Source organism: Rhagoletis zephyria, unplaced genomic scaffold (genome assembly GCF_001687245.7).
Source record: "Rhagoletis zephyria isolate East Lansing unplaced genomic scaffold, Rhagoletis_zephyria_1.1 Rzeph_scaffold_01026, whole genome shotgun sequence".
Taxonomy (NCBI): Eukaryota; Metazoa; Arthropoda; class Insecta; order Diptera; family Tephritidae; genus Rhagoletis; species Rhagoletis zephyria.
Window position 1 is genome coordinate 132,216 of NW_016158110.1, and position 22,032 is coordinate 154,247.

General features: G+C 37.5%; 1 protein-coding gene across 5 annotated transcripts in view; it reads left to right on the forward strand.

The window, feature by feature from the left end:
• The window catches only part of Pak (serine/threonine-protein kinase PAK 3-like protein), a 48,947-nt gene extending 37,928 nt beyond the window's left edge, over positions 1-11,019 (forward strand). For 4 of the 5 annotated variants that reach the window (XM_017615507.1, XM_017615508.1, XM_017615506.1 and 1 more), the window contains 5 exons: positions 5,497-5,662; positions 5,741-6,466; positions 8,719-9,482; positions 9,763-9,981; positions 10,051-11,019. In XM_017615507.1, the coding sequence (XP_017470996.1) occupies positions 5,497-5,662; positions 5,741-6,466; positions 8,719-9,482; positions 9,763-9,981; positions 10,051-10,134 (1,959 nt within the window). In that variant the 3' untranslated portion in view covers positions 10,135-11,019. Of the gene's footprint in view, positions 1-5,160; positions 5,234-5,496; positions 5,663-5,740; positions 6,467-8,718; positions 9,483-9,762; positions 9,982-10,050 lie in introns of those variants that run through there. The other variant, XM_017615511.1, reaches the window with a different exon arrangement.
• Positions 11,020-22,032: the final 11,013 nt, after the last annotated feature.

Below are 22,032 nucleotides of genomic sequence, written 5' to 3' on the forward strand. Positions count from 1 at the left end.
CACACATTTTTGCGAATTTCTCGGAAACCAATGGAGCTACTAAATTGGTTTTAGTGGCGTTGAAGAACACCTAAAAGATACCTATTTCCTGCATATAAGTATTTCGAAAATTAAAAAAAAAAATTTAAGATTGTTCAGCTAGCTTAACAGCGCTGAGCTAGCTGAAAAACACATTTTTGCGAATTTCTCGGAAACCAATGGAGCTACTAAATTAGTTTTAGTGGCGTTGAAGAACACCTAAAAGACACCTAATTCCAGCATATATCTGGAAAATTTAAAACCTAAATTTAACGATGGGTCAGCTAGGTTTACGTAAACCTAGCTGACCCACACATTTTTGCGAATTTCTCGGAAACCAAAGGAACACCTAAATTAATTTTGGAGGCCCTAATTAACACCTAAAAGACACCTAATTCCTAGCTAATTTTTATTGATTTTTGGCGACTTGGGTCAGCTAGGTTTATGGACGTCAACAAAATAGTTACGACACGAACTTTTCTTGCACAGAAAAATTGTTCCATAAATGGACAGTTCACGCTAATGATAAACGATCTGGAAGTTGAAATGATCCAGCTTTCCTCTGGCTTAGAATTAACAATCGTGGTTCTCACCGAAACGATTTTTCATCTTAACAAGCAGACGCCCCTCTCATTCTTATCCTTAGGTTATCAAAACTTTTGTTCTCGTTTTGTTCTGCAGCAGAACAGACTTTTGTTCTTGTTGTTGTTGTTGTTGTTGTAGCGGCTACAACAACCCCGCCCAGATCGGTTGGTATCTCAGTCGTTGTCGTCAAGTTCCACTAACGGCAACCCTAGGAAGCGTGCAGCTTCTGTGGGATCTGTCCACAGGGACAGGGCCGTTAGGGTAGTCGGGTTTTCCGGGCATGCGAAGAGATGGTTCGAGTCATGTGGGGTCTCTCCGCATGCCGGACATTCGTTCGGCACATCCTCATTCAGCCTACTCAAGTAGGAGTTTAACCTGCTGCAGTAGCCGGAGCGAAGTTGTGCAAGTGTGGTGCGCGTCTCCCGAGGCAGATGAAGCTCCGTCTCGTCAATGTCCGGGGGTGGTGTGCCTAGAACGGCATTCACAGGTCTAGAGTCTACATAACTCGAGACTGAGTCCCTGTGAATGCCGTTCAGGGCCTGTCTGTACGCTGTCGGGTCCAGAGGTTGCTTAATGAACCTCTGGACTTCGTCCGTCAGTTCATATAGATGCCTCCTGACGTGCCTAGGCGAGGGCTCCTCTGCAAGCAGCTGTCTGTTTGGGTGGACACTTCTGTGGCTCCCGATCAGGAACTGCTTGCAGAGCATTATGTTGTGCTCCCTAACTGGGAGCATTTGCGCCTCGCCGTGCAAGTGATGTTCTGGCGACATCAGGAGGCATCCCGTCGCTGTCCTAAGTGCCGTATTTTGTCCCGTCTGTAGCTTCGTCCACTGCGTCCTACTAGTCCCTGGCGACCACACTGGCGCTGCGTAGTTCAAGACCGGCCGGCCTATTGCCTTGTATGTTGCCAGCAACGTTTCTTTGTCTTTGCCCCAAGTACTGCCGGCTAGCGACTTGAGGACCTTGTTGCGGCTCTGTACTTTATTGACAATAGCGGTTGAGTGCGCAGAGAAGGAGAGCAGGCTGTCGAAGGTTACTCCGAGTATTTTGGGGTTATTCACCGTCGGAATTGGTGGTAGTCCCGAGCAGACCCTGAGGTGACTCCACCCCTCGCAGGCATTACACTTGACTGAGGTGGAGTTGTGGTGTAATCGTCTTCGGCATACACAGCAGGTGTATATTTCTGGCCCAGGGTTTGACTCGATGCCAGCCCTGAGTAGGAGAATGCGTAGTGAATGTTGCCCTATGGACGGACAACTTCTGAGATACTTCGCCGACCTAAACGGGGTTAGATCGCCGAAACAACAGCCCTTGGTCGGGTGAAACCCGAGTCATTCCGGTACGTAGAACCGGCTGTCGTGGGAAGAAGAACTTTTGTTCTTATTTCATCCTCCTTGAAAACACTCTCTATACTTTCGTTCTTATTTTGTTGGCATTGGAAACGTCCCCGGAAGTTTCGTTCTGAGTCTGTTCTTCTGAGGGACATTTCCGAGAGTTTTGTTTGCATTTTATTTTTACCGAAACGTTCCCGAACCTTTTATTCTCGTTGTGTTCTCGTTCAAACTGCTCTCAATACTTTTGTTCCCATTTGTCTCTTTTGTGAGAACGTTCTTGACATTACATTTCCTTCCCGTGAAGAACTAAACCAAAACTTGAATGCGTTCTCCGTCACTGATTTAGATAGCTCAGCTGGTAAATAGTTCCCTCCGGCGGTCTTTTTATTCTTGGGTCACACATGATCGCATAATGAAGAAGCGATCTCTACATATTTCAAACGTATTCTGGTCATCAAAACCTTCCTAAAGTCGCTCACTTTAGGGAAAAATTTTCGAGTGCTATTCCAGCGATGAAAGAGATCCCATCCTTGCCCACATAGGCATTGAAATCGCCTATCGCCTAGTTAGAGATCTGTGGTCGTGGCATATGATATGGCGTTTTTTTTTACCGAACCCTGAAATAGGGCGTTCTTGAAAAGTTTTCTGAGATAGGGCGTTTACGAACTGGTGGCCGAGATAGGTCGATTTCCACTCAGCCCTCGATATACTCGAGCAGCTGTGTCATTACGTTAACAATAAAAGTCATCAAATCATTTCCACATGCCATTTTTCAATGCCTGGTGGGAATTCGGCATAAATATGTTTCACATGGCGTTCAGAAACGAATCAAACCACAGCATCAGTCTGTTTCATTTCTAAACTATAGTCGATGAAAATATCGAATATACGTAACCACGGTTATATGTACATACATATGTCGAATTGGAACTTAGTTGCGCAAATAAGGCATTTCCATCCCTTTGGTTTGGAAATAAAGAGACTGATGGGTTGGCTTGATGTATTTCTGAACACAGCCAATTTTGTTTTGTAAATTTAAAGCTTTTGCCAAGTTTCGGCTGGGCATTGAATCGCAAAAAAATACAAAGTTGTCCAAAAAATAACGGTGTGATTACATTGAATATCCCTCTACACGTTGTGATCTATGGGGGTAAGTGAACTACTCTAACTTTTTAGTCATATTAGGGGACCTTGACTGGGTGCTACTAAATACGTTGATGTGTTCTGCAGTTTCCTGTTCCACGTGACTTAACCTACACTGTTCAGAGTAAGCAACTCCCAGTTTTGCCAAGTGTACACTACACAGTTTAATATCCAAACATCTTTCAAGCGAAAGTCCCAAAACTATAAAGAAAGAGCCTAGGAGATTTTAGAATACTAACCGATTCTCATTGAGTGTGATGCAGTTGCAGAAGATGTGAGAGAAACCTTGTCGCAATTTGGTCACAGCTTACGCAAATTCATCCCTATCCTCGAAAGCGCTGTTGAACTTTCTGAGGCATTTAGGTATATAAGAAGTATTGTGAAGGTAAAATTATCACCTTTAGAGTTTATAGTGCTCTTCGAATTTTTCTGTTTACTCTTTTCGCTATATCGCACACAACTACACAAAAATTTCAACCCAGCGTGCGGAATTCGACAATTGTTGAATTCTTTGACTTCCTGCCGGAAGAAATGGGTCGAAGTATTACGAGGTTGGCCCCAAAAGAATCCTTTTCCACGCACATCTCTCCAAGGGACGAATGGAAGAATGGTAGTCTCTGCAATAAGGTCCAATAAACATCTTCACGGACGCATCGCAGCTGGGCGGGAGAGTTGGAGGAGGTGCTTACTGCCAGGTTCTCTCAATTGATCTTATGCTCAGGCTGCCAGATCTCTGCAGCGTCTTTCAGGCCAAGGTGGCCGCTATAAAAGAGGCAGCCTATTCGCTAAACGCCAATGAATTGCCGACTAGAAAGGTAAATATCTACTCTGATACCCAGACGGCAATCAGGGCGCTGGGAGCGCTAATGGTATAATCGAAACTGGTCGGGAATGCCTGACCTCTCTCTTAACCGCCTCGGAATACTTCCAAATCAAGCTGATATGGGTCCCAGAGCACAGTGGCATTACTGGACAGAGGGAGAATATGAGTTCCGTTGGCAACCTGCGGCCTGCTCCTGGGCAGATGGGCTCACACTCGCGAAAACCCGGACATGCAAAGTTGATATGTCCTTCTGCGCGGTTGTTGACCGCCGGTGGTCAAGGGAAGCTCGTTAAGCTCCCCAGCTCTCGATTCTTACAGGTATACCGATCGGACATTATCCTTTATGCGGTGCGACTCAATATCGTCACGGATCCCTACTGCCGCAGCTGTCTGGAACACCAAGTGGAATAATCTCAGCACTTCTTACGCAGCTGCTCAACATTCGCTAGACTAAGGTTTAAGCCCCTCGGTGCGAATTTCATCAACACTCCCGAAAAGCTCTCCGGAGTGGAAATTAGCTGCCTGCGGAACTTTGTTGTGAGCACTCAGCGCTTCTCTTAGTTTAACAAACTTGCCGTTCGAAGAATTTGTGTAATGTGGTAGCACAATGGAAAATTAAATAATGTAGTGAGTCCCCCTCCTGGGGTCTGCCACAATAACCTAACCTAACCTGACCAAAAAATGCAAGTCAATTTTTTTACGTCGTTATATTCACTATAAAACTACTATTTTTTGCATTAATTGCGTAAAATATGTGCGATCCCAAAGCAGTTATATTTCCGAATCTGATTTTTAAGTTGTGCCTCTTTTTAGGAGAGTAGGCCATATGTTTGGGTGAACTTGTTTCTCCCATTTCCCAATTCCATGATCGGGATTTGAAATAGATGTATGTATGTAGATTAGTTAATTAACAAAGCGGAAGCTTATTTTCATTACATACAACAAATTTTTTCTTTATAATAGTTTTTAAAGTTAAGTTTAAGTTAAAAAAAAACTTATCCATTAAAACTTTAATAAAAAGTACAAATATATACATATGTACATGCACACATCCGCTTTATTATAAACTTGAAGTCGTTTTCGTATTTTTGTTGGTAGTCATTTTCGTCCATAAAATGCGAATTCAATTCTAAAATTATGTATTCGAATCACGTATGATTACGTTTTGCCAAAAAATTTGTGGGTAACAGTAGGCCTAGGTATATTTATGTGCATATGTAATTATATTTTTTGCAGTACCACTTAGCTATTGACAATGGTTGGCAAAATATTTTAGCTGCTTATTACTTAAAAACTCTACAGTGGCTTTAGCAAAGCAGACGCTTTTGGGGTTGTGCATAGTTTTCGTTTTCTTTTCAGCTAATTACTTTACCTTACCTTTTAATTATCTTTTATTCTAACACTCTATCTTTGTATGTATGTTTCTAGTCGTATGCACACAAAAGAATCAAAAACAACTGATTTTAGTTCGGCTAGTAGCACGCAAATTTTTTAATTTCAATGTATATCAAGCCACATTGCATATATAGAATTTAGCCGCACTTTTGGCTTTACTTGTTTTTTAAACTCAATTGTTTTTTCCTATGTTTACAGGGCATGCCGGAGGCATGGGCGCGTCTGCTGATGAACTCGAACATCAGCAAGCAAGAACAGAAAAATAATCCACAAGCTGTGCTGGATGTGCTCAAGTGGTTTGACAATACAACAAAGCAGCGGCCAAGTTCCAAGTACATGACAAATGCAATTACGACGCATTCAGGTAAGTAAGCATTACATATGCATGGCTGTGGTATATCTGCATTTTACTTTATTAACCATACAAATCTTAATTTTATAGGCTCCTCACTAAGTCGTGTGAGCAGCAGCAGTCCCAGCAGCACTCCAACCGATTCTGAGTTGCACGCCTCGAACAGTGGTGGCAATTTGATTGGCGTTAACCTAAGCAACCTAAGTCTGGGCGGTCCGAATGTCAATTCTAATGCAAATAATGTGGGATTGATTGGACAATTGGGTAACAGCATTGGTGGTGTACAATCCATACATGGCAATCACCATCAGCAGTCACATGGCGGCAGCGCTGGCGGCGCCTTAAGTCAATCACATTCGTATAATTTTGGTGGCAATACTGCCTCCTCATCTTCGCAACATTCGTCCGCCAATGAAGATGACATACTCGGTGCGCCACAACCGGCGCCACCACCGATTGCGTCACGACCGGAACGTACGAAATCAATCTATACGCGCCCAATTGAGGGGGTTGGTGGAGGCGTGAGTGGAGTATTGGAGAGTATCGACCATTTGCGTGCAGCGGCTGCGGCCACTCCTACACCTTTGCACCAGCATCAGCACCAGCAACATCAACAAATTCAACAACAACAACATCAGCACCAACACCAACCCCACCACCAGAATAATATGGCGCAACCGCAACAGCAACAATACCGCACGCCGACTAACGCAATTACGGCAACCACAGCCGCTAGCGTTGCAAGCGCTGCCGCCACTGCACCAGCAGCAACCACAGCTGTAACAACAACGTTGGATAAGAACAAAAATAACGAAAGTAATTACAGCATTGCATTAGTGTTTTGGTTTTTTGTTGTTTACTGATTCGAATTTTTGTTGTAAATAATTTAGTTAGTAGATGAAATTGCATTTTGCGAGCTACACGCGTTCCAACAAAACACGCAGCGCGATATTTTTTCGTACGTTGGCGGATATGAAATACCACAGCCGCAGTCAAAATTTAATTTTCCACCAATTAAAAAAATTTAATGTAGAACAAACATTTGTTGTGATTGGCAGATAAAAATATACGCGCATTTTTGTTGGCACGTGTGTAATTAGCATATCCAGCACACACATCCTCGTTTTCTCATCCACTGCTTAACAACACTACCATCAATCACCAACACCAATTGTATAAATACATACATAATATGTATAAACGTATGTAAGTACATAGATAGAACTGGGATAAATATGATCCAACCCTAACCAGCTACAACAAAGATATTTGCAAAGCCAAGAGACATATTTTAGAGAGTTCTATGAAGGGCTGTAGGGGTGCGTAGGCAACCAGGTCTTAGCAAATATTTAAAAAAGCCAAATGTCAATAAAACTTCTAACAGGAAAAGGCTCCAGCGCTTCTGAATAACCGCTTCAGAGGAGCAGTGGCTCCGTTAGCAGAAAACAACGACGATAACAACAGAGTGGAGGCTGCACGGCGCACGAAAGGATCGCTATCAGGCATCAGCAGCGGGCGTCACAAAATAACGATTGTCAGCATAAGCAGAGAGATTTCAAGAAGACTAAAGGACGTTTTAACCAATATTACCAACTGCTAGTCCAAATGAGGTAGCATGTTCAGGAAACATAAGATTCTAGAAAAAAAACCCTTTCATCCATACACCTAAAGATATGGAAGTGTAAACACTCTAGGCAAACACAATACAATAGAATTTATGAATGTGGGCGCCATGCTTTTAAGACATACAGGGCAAGGAGAAGATTAAGAGAGTGACTACATACTAGCGTAGAAGAGTTAAGAACAAAGGAGCGACAACTTAGAAGATCGCATTGTGAGAACTCGCTTGGACCACGACAGGTCAAAAAAAAAAATATAGGAAATAAGAATTCCGAGAGATTTAGGAAACTAGTCACTCATCCAAAGATAAGCTCAAGGCATTGAGGTTGCGATCTCATATGAATATGCTAGAAACTAGCTCAGGCAACTAACATAGTATTGTGGTGAGGTTTTGTGACTCAAATAACTAGAGATTGCAGTGCACATCCTCCATTATATCTATCTATGTATGTACATAATAAAAACATTAGTTTGGTAGATAATTGCTATTGTATTACTAAATTCAATCATCATTCGCATATTTTTGCGGGTCATTGTAGATTTTTTATACCTTTAAAGGCTTTTTATTTTTTTCATCATTTTCTATCTATCCTTTACCTACCAATTATCAAATCAAANATGTATTACTAAATTTAATCATCATTCGCATATTTTTACGGGTCATTGTAGATTTTTTATACCTTTAAAGGCTTTTTATTTTTTCATCATTTTCTATCTATCCTTTACCTACCAATTATCAAATCAAAAGAAATTAACGAACTATTAACTGACTTGAATGTTGCGTATCGTCTGCTTCTGTTTCGTTCGTCGTTTTGTCTGTTTTGTTTGTGTTTTCTCGTTTTCTGTTTCGTCTGCAGCAGCAGCAGCAAAGTCAGCAACAGCAACGTCCGAATGCGTTGTGACTGCGCCGCCTCTGCCACAGCAATATGTTGAGCCTGTCGCTACGCATGCATCGACTTCCATTTGTAATCTAACCACAACGTTGACTACGTCGACGACCATTGCCAGTAATCTCAGTAGTAATACGAGTATTATTGGTGTCATTGGTTCTTGTTCTACTTCTACCATTACTACTACTACTAACATTGCAACAGTTGACACAACTACAAGAAGTACTAACTCCACTGCTAGCACTCATTTGCAATTTATCGATTGTAATGCAACGACGACTAATCACGATTCTTCTGCTTCCTCCTTTTCATCGTTTCCATCATTTAACGACGATGTGTCGCTGCTGCCACCCATCTATTGTCCCTCGGTGACATCGTCGATATGCGAATCTGTGGCTATGCCAACGCCACCACCTCCACTACCAACGCCCACAACTGTCACAACAACAACAATCACACCGGCTACACCCATAACTGGTGATATTGCTGCTGCTGCCGCTGCCGTTGGCGTTAACGTGAACCCATTCGCCGCGGCGGTTGGCGACGCATCAACTGCAGATATTTATTCAACCGATCCAACAACCAAACGCTTAACCGGCTCACCAGCAGCAGCAGTGGCGCAACAGCAACAGGGCACCACCACTCCAGCACAATTGGTGACACCATCAGCGGTGGCACCGAGCACTGCGGCGACTCCACAGCCACGTTCTGGTACCGCCAAGAAGAAGAAAATGTCCGATGAGGAAATACTGGAAAAGCTGCGTACCATCGTTTCGGTTGGCGATCCAAATCGCAAGTACACGAAGATGGAAAAGATCGGACAGGGTGCCTCGGGCACCGTGTACACGGCAATTGAGTCCTCTACCGGCATGGAGGTAGCCATTAAACAGATGAACTTATCGCAGCAGCCGAAAAAGGAGCTGATCATCAACGAAATTCTGGTGATGCGAGAGAATAAGCATCCAAATGTAGTGAATTATTTGGACAGCTATCTGGTATCTGAGGAGCTATGGGTGGTGATGGAGTACCTGCCTGGGGGCTCGTTAACCGATGTTGTCACGGAAACGTGCATGGATGAGGGTCAAATTGCGGCGGTATGTCGCGAAGTGCTGCAAGCATTGGAGTTCCTTCACTCCAATCAGGTGATACATCGTGACATCAAAAGTGATAACATATTGCTCGGACTGGATGGCTCAGTGAAGCTGACCGATTTCGGTTTCTGTGCGCAAATCTCGCCGGAACAGTCGAAACGCACAACCATGGTAGGAACACCATACTGGATGGCTCCCGAGGTGGTAACGCGCAAACAGTATGGACCAAAGGTGAGTTAAAAACAACAAATACTCGCTTCTAACTACTGGAATATTGCATACATTTAGGCGCGCAATGCTCGCAATTTTTTACTTTTTCGCTGATGTGGTTTTAGAAACAGTTTTTAGTGCAAATCTTCCTAAAATTGTTCTTGTAGCATACAAATTTTGCAAAATTGCAAGCTGAAAACAGTAAAATAGGCACTAAAAACATTTCGTGAAAAAACATTAGTTTTAAATTGCAAATCAATTCAATTTCAAAACTAACTTCTCTTACATATGTTCTGACTAGGTTGACTTGTGGTCTCTTGGTATTATGGCAATCGAAATGGTTGAGGGTGAGCCACCCTATCTGAACGAGAATCCATTAAAAGCCTTGTACCTCATTGCCACGAACGGCAAGCCGGAAATAAAGGAGAAGGAAAAATTATCGACAGTATTTCAAGATTTTCTAGATCAGTGTTTGGAGGTTGATGTCGAGAGACGAGCAAGTGCGCACGATTTGCTGAAGGTATGTTGCTTGCCACAACTAACCCTCTTTCATTTATTAAAATGAGTCTTTGTTATTTTTTTCTTACAGCATTCTTTCCTGAAATTAGCACGTCCATTGGCTAGTTTAACGCCTCTGATTATGGCGGCCAAAGAAGCCGCTAAGGGAAACTGATTAAAGAAGAATTAATTTAATTTACGCGAAAGTGATGAAATTAGAACTTAAAACACTTTAATGAAAAAAAACAAAAACAAAAGAAATTATATACACACATATACAGATAAACAACTATGATCGACAGAAAAATTTAGTACATAATTCAAATACTAGGTAACACAAACAGACCAGTTACACGTACACACTTGCTTAGCTGCAGGTTATACATACGTACATATTAAATTTACATATACATACATATATATGTATATAAATTAATTATATATTTAAAAAGTTCTCTTAAGCGTAAAGTGAGCGAAGGAAATTCACTAAAGTATACTACGTTAATATAAAGTGAGCGTTAATCGCAAAGAGAAACGAAATACAAAAGGCAAAGCAAAAGCGAAGGCTAAATGCGTTCTGTTTAAACAATGAAAAGGATTATAAATTATATTATACGAAAACGTTATTTTTTTGTCATTTGATGTAATTGATATCGCTTAAGTAATTGTATTAGAAACTGATATTGCGGAAAGTGTATAAGCATTTCAATTTGCGCGTTTTTCTGGCAAAGCGCCAGTGTTGAACATTTTTTAGAATTCATTTCCTTTTCTAGTTTCATATAAAAATAATGTGAACATTTTGTTGAAGGCGTGAAAAACATTTTAATTTAGTATAACTGCTAACGCTCACATACATTTCATGTTATTTGAATTGAAGTTTCTGTAATAAGATTTGCGTAAATTTACTGAAAGAAGTTATTTTTTGTAAGCTTGACATTTTATGTCTTAAATACTTTTGCGTGGCGTTGTAAATGCCTTTCTAAGTAGGTTTTTTTATATTTCATTTACCTTTTTTATTTAATTAATTATTGTTACATTAGTACGTTAACACGAGAACAAATACATACATACAAGCAACATACATTTAACAGAGAAACTGAGACAATTTTTGTAAGACTATGTCATTCTAACTGCATAAAACTTAATTATAATTAGCATTTTATACATAATTATAAATTATTAATTAACGAAAGTTAAGCATAGAATGAAAAACACAAGTAACACCTTATAACGCTCTACTAACACTTATTTATACGATTATAATATAAATTTGTAATTATCGAAAACTTCAAATATTTTGTTTATTTTGTGTTTTTTTTTAATTCTAATAGAAATAGTTTCCATGTTGCATGTCATTGAAAACGACGAGCTACAGGCTACAGCTTCCAATTTGTTATCATTATCTAAACGCTTTGTCGATGGCGACATGAATTTTTTGAACGTGGCAGCGACATCATGAATTTGTATGAGTTTGACAGAAAAGAAGAGGAAGGACCTTATTTGTCGCTGAAAAAACCACAACCACAGTCGTCGCGTAGCCCTGTCGTCGCCAAAATAATTATCATTTAGTGTTTTGCCGGCTCGAGGTCAATTTTAAAAATTCTTTTATGAAAACACAAGTTTTTTGGTGTTTATTTCCGATATATTTCGATTACACTTCGGTACCAAACTCCACGTCAAACAGTGCGGACGTGCAAATTAATTTGCCCTGAGGACGGTTACCTTAATATTTGTACGTAAAGGGCACTGCAGAGGCAACATTTTTCGGTAGAAAAGGAAATGCTATTCAAGTTTTTTAATATCTTGACTAAATGGCCGCACATCTAAACTCTATTTTGGGCTCTAATTTAGACAATTTCAGACAAGCCGCGCTGAGATGTAATAGCTAGTAGTACGAACTACCATTTCACAGGGCACAGAAAAGAAAATTTTTTTTTTCTAAATGCCCCTGCGGAGGCACTGGCAAACCTTCGCGTGTATTTCTGCGTAAAACTTTTGATCCCTCCCCTGCAAATTTAATGAATTTTAACGAGTTTTGCACAAACCATGCAAAAATCGCGACTACTCCATGCATGCATGTAGAGAGTACTCCCTAAGGGCCATGGAGTATTCCAAAATTAACCACAATTCATATAATACATATAGTCTAATTAACAATACGACTTCCTAGGGCAGGACCATATACTCCATCTCTGCATTACATCAGCGTACCACAAAACTACTCCAACATATTAACAATGGCATTGTTGTTATATTTTTTTTGTTTGTACACGGTTTTGTTCTTCACTTCTCAGATGCTTTTTCGAAATTAATAAAAACCAAAAACAAAAATTAAAAATTACATGTTGCCTCCGACGGCATTCAAACCCAAATATGCTGGGAGCTAACAAATAACAGCGAGCATCTCTACACGTTCAGCTACAGCCAGACATGCAAATGTGCTTTCAAATGATCAAATTCAATCACATTTCGTTAAAACCACGAACAGTGATCGTGTAACAATAAGCTGATCCAGATACACGAGTTGGTCCGCTACAGCATGACAGACGAACACTTTTTGCATTCCCACGACAGCCGGTTCTACGTACCGGAATGACTCGGGTTTCACCCGACCAAGGGCTGTTGTTTCGGCGATCTAACCCCGTTTAGGTCGGCGAAGTATCTCAGAAGTTGTCCGTCCATAGGGCAACATTCACTACNTGTAAGTACTCCAATATATCACAAATAGACTACATGGTCCAACGACTTTGGCGGGGAAGTTTAGAAGTTTTATTCTTTTTTTTTTTTTTTTTTTTAGGATGAACTATATTTTTTATTTAATATTAGCGGAAAAAAATTAAATTAAATTGTTTACCTAATTGTGAGAAATTATCTGTGCCAATTATTAAAAAATCCTTTTCGGTAAAGCCAATTGCTGTGTTTCCTTAGGCAATGATCGGGATCCGGATAAAAAATTTGCACGCAAATGCAACAACAACGATATGATCCGAATAGAGATCTGGTTCGATTTATGATCTGCTGTGTTTTCTTCACGGTTTGGTAGCACTGGCAAACGAATTTATACACAAACAAATATTCTGCCATTTGTTTATCTTAACCTGATTCACACAAATTGCCTTCGTGTTGAATATTTATTCATTTTAATACTTTTGTCTTCCTCGTGCTAGTAGTATAAAATTAGTGCTGCCAACTGAGCTGGATATTTAACCCAAGGAAACACAACTAATGTCTACAAAAATAAGTACTCAAATTTCCGCTGGTCCTCATTTGTTATATGTTGTTTTTGAAGCTAGAATAAGTCCATTTGGAGCCAAAAAAAATCGTTATTTAAATAAATATTGCATAGTAAAATTTAATGCATTTAGAGCGTTAAACACATAATCCTCATTGATTAACGTGAACGTAGACGCAAACCCTTTAATATCACGGCATATGAAAAAATTTACTTATACCACTAAAAACGACTCATTTGATTCCTAAAATCCGTTAAAAAAAAATAAAATTACATAATCAGCCTCATTGCGACAGTCGTGTCGGGTCGAATGCAAGTCGTTTTACGAGAATCGAATCGTATCGAAAATTTCATGTTATTGCCTAAAATTTCCACTCGACTAATGTATAAAAACGGAAAAACTTGGCAGCACTGCATAGTTTTCGACGATTTTCGTCGATTACTTATTTCAGCGCGACAGTATGCAATGTCATTATTGTCGAGTCGTATAATTCAGCATAATTTACGACTTAAGCAATGAGGCTGAATATATAGAAAGTGCATCAAGTACTAAAATAACGTTTATTTTTTAATAAAAAAAAAAAGAAAAATGGGAGAGTTTAGGGACCATAAGAAATTTATCAGTTAGTTAGTTTACAGATCGAATTGCTGATGTCTTTCAAACAGTAACTAGTTTTGAATTTGAATCAATAGTACTTAAAAATTTTAGACATCCATACTTACTTCGATCTCAGTAAGATTCATCGAACAAATACGGGTTTAAAGGTACATATCTTGACTCTAGCGATACCTATCGGACCAATTTTACGAAAAAGTACATTGTTAATATACAGTGACTTAAAAAAATTACCACGTGTTGATTTTTTTTTAATTCGTATCTTTTTCGAGCTAAATTTTGTTTGTTACTTTTCTATAAAAATACCGCCCGAGCTTTGACCAAAACCATATAAATCACAGTTTCAAACTGTATACAAAATTTAGGAAAACTCAACCAAAGTTCATCAAAATTTCAACTTTTTAATTTGAATCTTTAGACTGCATAGATATACAAAGCAGTTTATAGCCCATACAATTTTAGTCTGGTCTGAAGCTTGAATGGTATTTTTATAGAAAAATAACAAAAAAATAAAAATTTCCTCGAAAAACATTACGAATATATATAGATATCGTTCTGCCAGGTAGTTAATACCAGAATTTCGATCTGCCAATTTAATTTTAGACTTGAAATCGTTTAAAGAATAGCATATGAAAATTTCAGACTTAACTAAATATTAAAAATTTCATTGCTCTCATCACACGTTTGGGGCGTTCTGCCACTCTTTTACTACCGTCTGATCGTTCTGCCAATGTAACCTGATAATTGTGGACTATCAGAGCCTCGATGGGTAAAATTGCAGCCTTAACTAAATCATATTTTTGGTCGATGATTTTTACAAGTTAAGGGCGTTCTGCCTCCCAGTGCTACCCTCCCCAGGGTCTAATATCACGGATGACAACTCAACATACCCCCCGTAACGAGCTGGCAAAAAATTATCGCGAAAAAATTCACTGGCTCTTAGACTATAAGAAATTCATCAATATTTATTCAAAATTGATATACATATACAATCGTTCTTTAGTAAAGAAGTGATTTTTCAGGAATTTTTAGGAAAATGGGGTTGGCACCGCCCACTTTTATGATACATATATGCGTATGTCAAATTCTACTTTATCGATCTCAACCAAATTTGGTATACATATTGCGCTTAAGCTTCTTAAGCGCCACATTGAACATTTTTGAAATCGGACAAAAACCACGGGTTCCACCAACGTATCGGTAGTTTCAAAAAACACAAAGCTAGCTATATTTTAGGGGAATTAGGTGGTTTTGTCGGATTTCAAAAATATTCAGGACGTTACTTAAGGAGGCTATGTGTATACCAAATTAGGTCGAGATCGGTCAAGTAGTTTTTGAGATACGCATATATCATATAAGTGGGCGGTGCCACCCCCATTTTCCTAAAAATTCCTGAAAACCCCCTTCTTTGCTAAAGAACGATTGTATATGTATATCAATTTTAAATAAATATTGATGAATTTCTTAGCCACACTGCTCAAAAAATCTGAAAGTCCGATACATAAACAATTGTGGGATTCACAACGGTGTCGTATTGTTGTATGTCGTATACTTTAAAAGCTTAAATAAAAGTTTAGAGAACTTGAAACCACAACCAGCTATTTCTTAAAACTGCGAAAAGTTGTAATATGACTTTGATGGTTTTGCAAACCCCCTTAATATATTTTTTAGGCATTTAAAGTTTACGACATACAACAATACGATACTTACGACACCGTTGTGAATACCCTAAATATAAATTCAAGGCCGTATTTAAGAAAAGTCGCTTAAATTCGAAAATTTTTAAGCGATTGCAATAAATGAGGTATCAGTTCATTTGACAATAGATTTAATTTAAGACAGTACTACATATTTTGAAATTATGGAAATTAGTAATGGTCAAAATTTAAAAAATTAAGAGAAATATGGGTTTTTTTATTTTACCCCATAAAAAATCCCGACAAGCCAAGTCCGAAAATAGATTATTAAATAACATTTTAATGGCCTATATATCCTCTTCTCAGATGGCATTCGATCTTTGAAATCGAGTCAAAAATAGTCATTCTAAAACTCACAAATCTACAAAACTGTATTTTTTAACCTAAATCTCTCTCTAAATGACCTTTAAAATACCTATACAAATAGGCAATAATATTTCTCATAAAAACGTATGCACATAAATAAGTTTTTTTGTACCTGCGTTAGATATATAAAAAAAATCCACACGTGGTGATGAGTCACTGTATGCTCTTAATTTAAATTGAAACGCTAAATATGTACATAAATATAGTTTTTAGAGATATATCGACTCCAGCAATACCCATCCGGCCAATTTTCGAATAAAATATAAGTTTTACGTGACAAATACATGCTCTGGATTTCAATGAAATCGATTTGTTAACGCAGTTTTTAGAGATATCTGGACCTCGAGCCCACCTACCGAAAATGGTACAAATTTAAACTAAATCTGTTCGGTAATTGTCGGCCTTTTTTATATATATAAGATTAGCGAAAAAATTGTCTACAATATTTTACGTATAAAACGGCTTCAAGTTCAATAAATTTTTACGATAAATAAGATATTTCTTTTTGTTATTTTATGGCCTTATAACAATTATATTCAACAATTTTTATTGAGCTTGAGGCCGGTTTTAGTGAAAAACTTATTAGGGGAAAGCAACAATAATTTGAAAAAATGGTAGATGTGATAGCTATTTCGGAAATCACCACATTTCCTCATCAGTCTTCTTTCAGTAGGATTCGAACCGACGATCCCACTGACTCAGCCAGTTGCCTACGCATTGCTTAGTTCGCCTTGTAAATTATCGTTGCTTTTTTTCCCACTTTTTCCGCTGCAATTCACTCTTGATCATGTGATTGTTGGTTTTTGTTAATAATTCTATTTTTAGAATGTTTTAACTTTTAGGTGTGCTCGTCCTTAAGTTGTTTGTTTTTGTTATTTATAACAATTTTTGCTTTTCCACAATATGTTGCTTTTCCACAATAAGTTTTTCATTAAAAACGGCCTCAAGCTCTATAAAAATTTTCGGATAAATAAGATATTTAAAAAAAGTTGCCCATATTGCAAAAAACCCTGTAAGTGGAAGTTCTTTGGAGATATGAAAATGCTCCATATTTTTATACCCGAGCGCACTTGTGTTGTTTGTAACAGCCAAAACGAATCGAGATAGATATAGACAAATGTATACATAAACGTTCAGAGTGAATAGAGAAGTCTATTAAGCCATGTTTGTCCGTCCGTGTTCACGATGCCGCGTGCAAAAATTTAAATATCTCAATGAAATTTGGTATGGACGTTGCCCTTAATCCAAGGTAGATTGCCATTGAAAATGGGTGAAATCGGACTGTAACCACGCCCCTTACTATATAACGGTATTTTTGAAAAATGCAAAAACTGCGATATATTTCAATAAATATTGGATGCAAATTGTTAAAAATTAGTATGTGAGGTAGAATTTTGTTAGAAAAAATATTATTATGGAATTTTTGACGTGACGCCGCCTACTTATGATGAAATGCTCAGTACGAGCCTTGCCCAGAGTCTATCTAAGAAATCTGCTGAAAATCTTTGAAGTCGGGCAATAACCACGCCCACCTACCATATAACGGTAACTGAGAGAAACACGAAAACTGCGATAAATCAATATCTACTGAGCTAATTCACTTAAAATCGATGATTGCCATAACCACTTAGCAGAAAATTATATTATTGTAGATTTTTGGATAATGGGCGTGGTGCCGCCCACTTATGACCACAAATTTGTACCTCGGTAACCACTTTATCGATTTTCACCAAACTCGGCGCACTTAATAACCTTGGTACGGAAAAGCCATTCGTAAAATATTATTCAAATCCAACTAATATTACACCCGCTTCCCGTATAACGGTAAATTTGAGGATGCTAATTAACTCGTAAGCTAATAGTTACAACAATCTCTTAACAATAAATAAGACTGCTATAGACTTTTAGGAATTTGGCATGGCACCGCCCTCTTTATGACTACAGGGGTGCATCTCAGTAACCACTTTATCGATTTCTAAGCTTGGTTCAATTATATCATTAATTCTAACTCAGCATATTATCGAAAACGTTTGAAACCGGGAAAAACAACCCTGCTTATCATGCACAGGTAGTTTAGAGAAAGTTGAGACGACAATATTTGATACCTGCGCCGGTTATATGTATAAAGTTCGGTTTCGCCCAAACTTATACTTCTTTACTTGTTCGTTAAACTTCTTTTGACTCAGGCAACACTAGGTGGCGCAGGAGTCAAGACATTTGAAACACCCGTATTTATAGTCCATAGAAGGAAATAAGTAAACAAAAATTTAACCGGTAGGTGGTGCTGGTGTCGATATATTTCGAAAACCTGCTTCTATGTTCGTACTTTATATTTAGAAAGATTGTTTTAAATATATTTTTTATAAACTTATTCTCCTTCAAATTGATTGACTTTTATTTTCGGCTTTTTAAAGGCTTTTGACCTTATTCATAAAAAGTAAAGTAAATTTAAAGAGTTTTATGAAGGGACATTTTCATACAAAGTTTCGATTTAAAGCAGAGGTCGGCAAAGGTACTCATGTGAGCAGTGCGCTCATCACACATATTCTAACGCTCTTCTAACATCCGAAATTACTTTTTTGACATGTACATTTCGAAGTAACTGGCAACTTTGCTCCAATAAGTTCAACAATTTATGTTGGTTGGTTGGTTGTAGTGCTACCTAAGCTATCGCTCAGGAATCAATTAGCGCATAAAAGCGCCATTTTGGTGCACTTCTCGTGGACAATGATATTTTATTATACCGTAGCCTACCTGTCAGAACATTCCAACGGTTCAGGTAAACCATTTAGAACCGCTTATGAATTTGTATAAGTCGCCTATTGTAGCACTAGATAGATCCGTTAACTACTCCACTATGTGTTTCCCGAAAGATTTATGTCTTAAGTAAGCCAGGCCTGGGCATTCGCATGACCCATTTTTATGGCCAAAATTAATTATGAGTAAGCAAGTAGATTATTAAAAAAACAAACCTTTTTTGAGTGGCATACGATTTTCTAAATTTTTGCAAAAAAAACTAAATTTAACCCTTGACAACTGATGGGTCAAAAGGGATAGCTTCGATATTTCTCATTATCGAAAAACTTTGAATGCGGTTTTTTTTCTAAATATTTATATTAAAGGAAAAGTTTCCGGTTAGGTACAAAAACAATTTATGCAGTAGCTAATTTTAGAAAATGTTGCCAAATTATATTAACTTCAATTGAAATCCTGAATTCACTGAATTTCCTAATTTGTCTGCTGAAAAGTTAAGTACGCTTTGCAGCAACGAAATTCTAAATAGCCTTTTGTTTCCTATCTTTATTGAGTTTATTTTTGTAAGCACGAAAAACCACTTTTAGTCACATAAACTTATTAAATTACCCATAGTTACGGTGACCAGATCCGAACAAACAAGTTTGTTTTTAGAATAAAAAGACGTAACATCTTTTAATACAGATTTATTTAAAAACAACACAAGGAGAAGAAACATGAAAAACAATCAAAAAAATGTGGCGTGAATGTAAATCGGGAAAAGACCCTTTAGCAAGTTTTGGCTAATTTGCTTTGTTTAAAAATGTTTATTATTTTTTATGAAAATATAAGTTACCATTAAAAAAAACATGTAAATCAAAATTTCAAACTTTGTAGAACATTTAAAAAAATTCGACGAATTTTAACAAATTTTAACCATTAAAATTTTAGTATAATAAAGTACACGTTTGAAGTAGCTTGAGCTTACCGTTGATTTTTGGCAATTTTTTGTATGCGCATTTCTTCCTAGTCACTTAAATTTGCAGTTTGAATCGAATGGACTACAAAACTGCATACTCAGAATGTTTCGCAGAAATCTAATTAAAAGCTCAAAATTTTAATGAAACCTTGTCGATTTTTGCTAATTTTTGTACAAAATTTTAAATTTTTACTTACATAGTTTTTCACTTGAAGTGAAAAATGATTTTAATTTTTTGAATTTCATATGGAATTTAACAGAAAACAAAAAATTATTTTCAACAGGTAATAGCCAAAGAATGCTAAAATTTTTCATATCCATTATTTTTGATGGGAATTAGTAATATTTTTTATAATTTCACTTAAATCAAGTTAGAATTGTGTCATTAAAAAAACTTAACAAATCATTGCAAAAACCTTAAAAAGCAACTGTGACAAGAATTATAGACTGCAATATAGCGACAGTTTGACAGAATATATTCTATGTCGTTTGTGATAACGAAAGTGCTGTCATGTTTGTGCGAAAAATTGGATCATAGTACAAGGATAATAAAGAAAACACTGAAAAATTGGGACTTAATCGGTACATATATGAAAAATCGGGGCACTTTTACGTCACGACTTTTGAAAAATTTTCCCCCAATCGTTACGAATGGTCACCGTACCCATAATGTACTCTAGCGCAATTTGCTCTACACTCACGAGAACACTCTAACTTTCAGTTTTGCCGACACCTGATTTAAAGTCTTCTAGAATTTTTTCGAATTAAGGTTTTTTTTTTACTTTTAACAATGTTTTTGTTCAATAGTCATCAAATTTTCTTTACCGTAATCTGTAATTAGTTCCACCAAGTTTTACCCGTATGGGTCATATTAATATGTTCAAAGAAAGTGTGGGTATTAGCTTTGAGTTGAAACTGTTGTATGTACTCGATAAATAGGCGTATGTCTCGTTGAAAAGGAAAAATTTAGTCAAGGTGCACACCAGCGTTCTATTATATCTGTGTTCGTATGGAATTGGTTTATGTCGGAAAACTGACTTTAGTATAATGAACCATTCGCAGCATACGGTTGCGAATAACTCACTTGCGCCGAGCCGTTGAAGAACTTCGCAAATAAACATGAAGGAAATAGTTTCGATACTAGAAGTCAATAATCTTATTAAGTCTCATCAAGAAATTCCTTTTGGTTTAAAGAATAAAGAGAATGGTGCATTAAACTAAGGTGACAGGTAATAAGATCAACGGAAATAAGTTCAATTGACTTTATTTCCCACCCTGGTGCGAAATAAAGTCAATTGACATTATTACCTTTTTAAAAGCGAAATGAAATCCATTGAAATTATTGCTCTTTCAAACATTAAATTTGCTTAGCTTCACGGCCACACCGCGCGACCGACGCCCACACCACGTCACGCTACGCCGCGGCCCCCTCTTCCCCGTCTCCCGCCGTGCTGTAACGCAGGTAGATTAATTTTTTGTATACGTTCAAATAAAATGTTTATATATTTTAAACTTCGACGGCTTATGATCAATAATACCCTCTATCTGCAAATTTTTCACATAGATGAGATTCTGATATAAAAATCCACCTAAGCTTTAACTGTCATCGGTGATATTAATGCTACCTTATATAACGACAGGTAATAAGTACCAGATGATTTCTAAAATCACAAATTAGTGTTTGTGCAAATTGCAGATAGAGGGTATTAATGAATTCAAGCCCTCGATATGTCACATTTTTATATTTGTAAGTTATTGGAAGCAGGGATGCCAACTTCGCTCAAACCGTGACATCTGTCCCTATTTTACTTCAAATGGCACTTAATTTTTCGATTTGGCACAAAGTGCCAAAATGGCACTTTTGTAAAAAAAAAAAATAACATTTCAATACATTTTTGTGAAATCCTTCGCGTGCACTTCCTTTTCTCAACTAAAATTTTCTAATTTATAAAGGCTATTCAACTGGTTTATCTTATTTTATCATTGCAATTTTGTTTTGAAAATGTTGCTTTTTTATTTTATTGCCAAATGTGAATGATTAAAAGGAATGGCACCTTTATTGGCACTTTTATTTTTCTATTTGGCACATTTTGGCACTTTTTTATCCTCAATATGGCACCTCATAACTAAGGATAGTTGGCAGCCCTGATTGGAAGATTTCTGCTGTATTTTGGCAACAACTTGTCTGCAGTAAAAAGCATATAATTTGTGTTTCAAAAGTGTGTGAAAACCAATCAATTAATTTACATGATCTCGGTTCCGATATTAAATAATCAATAATTGTTTATACCCGCATTTTGACACATTGGCTTGTTGAATGTGCCATCTAATAAATAGTGTGTCCTTCTCCTTAGCTGCTTTTAAATGATGTCACAAATTGCTGGCGGAGACATGAATACAGCGTAAGAAAATTCCTTTTCTATAATTGTTTCCTTATAGTACGGATGGTT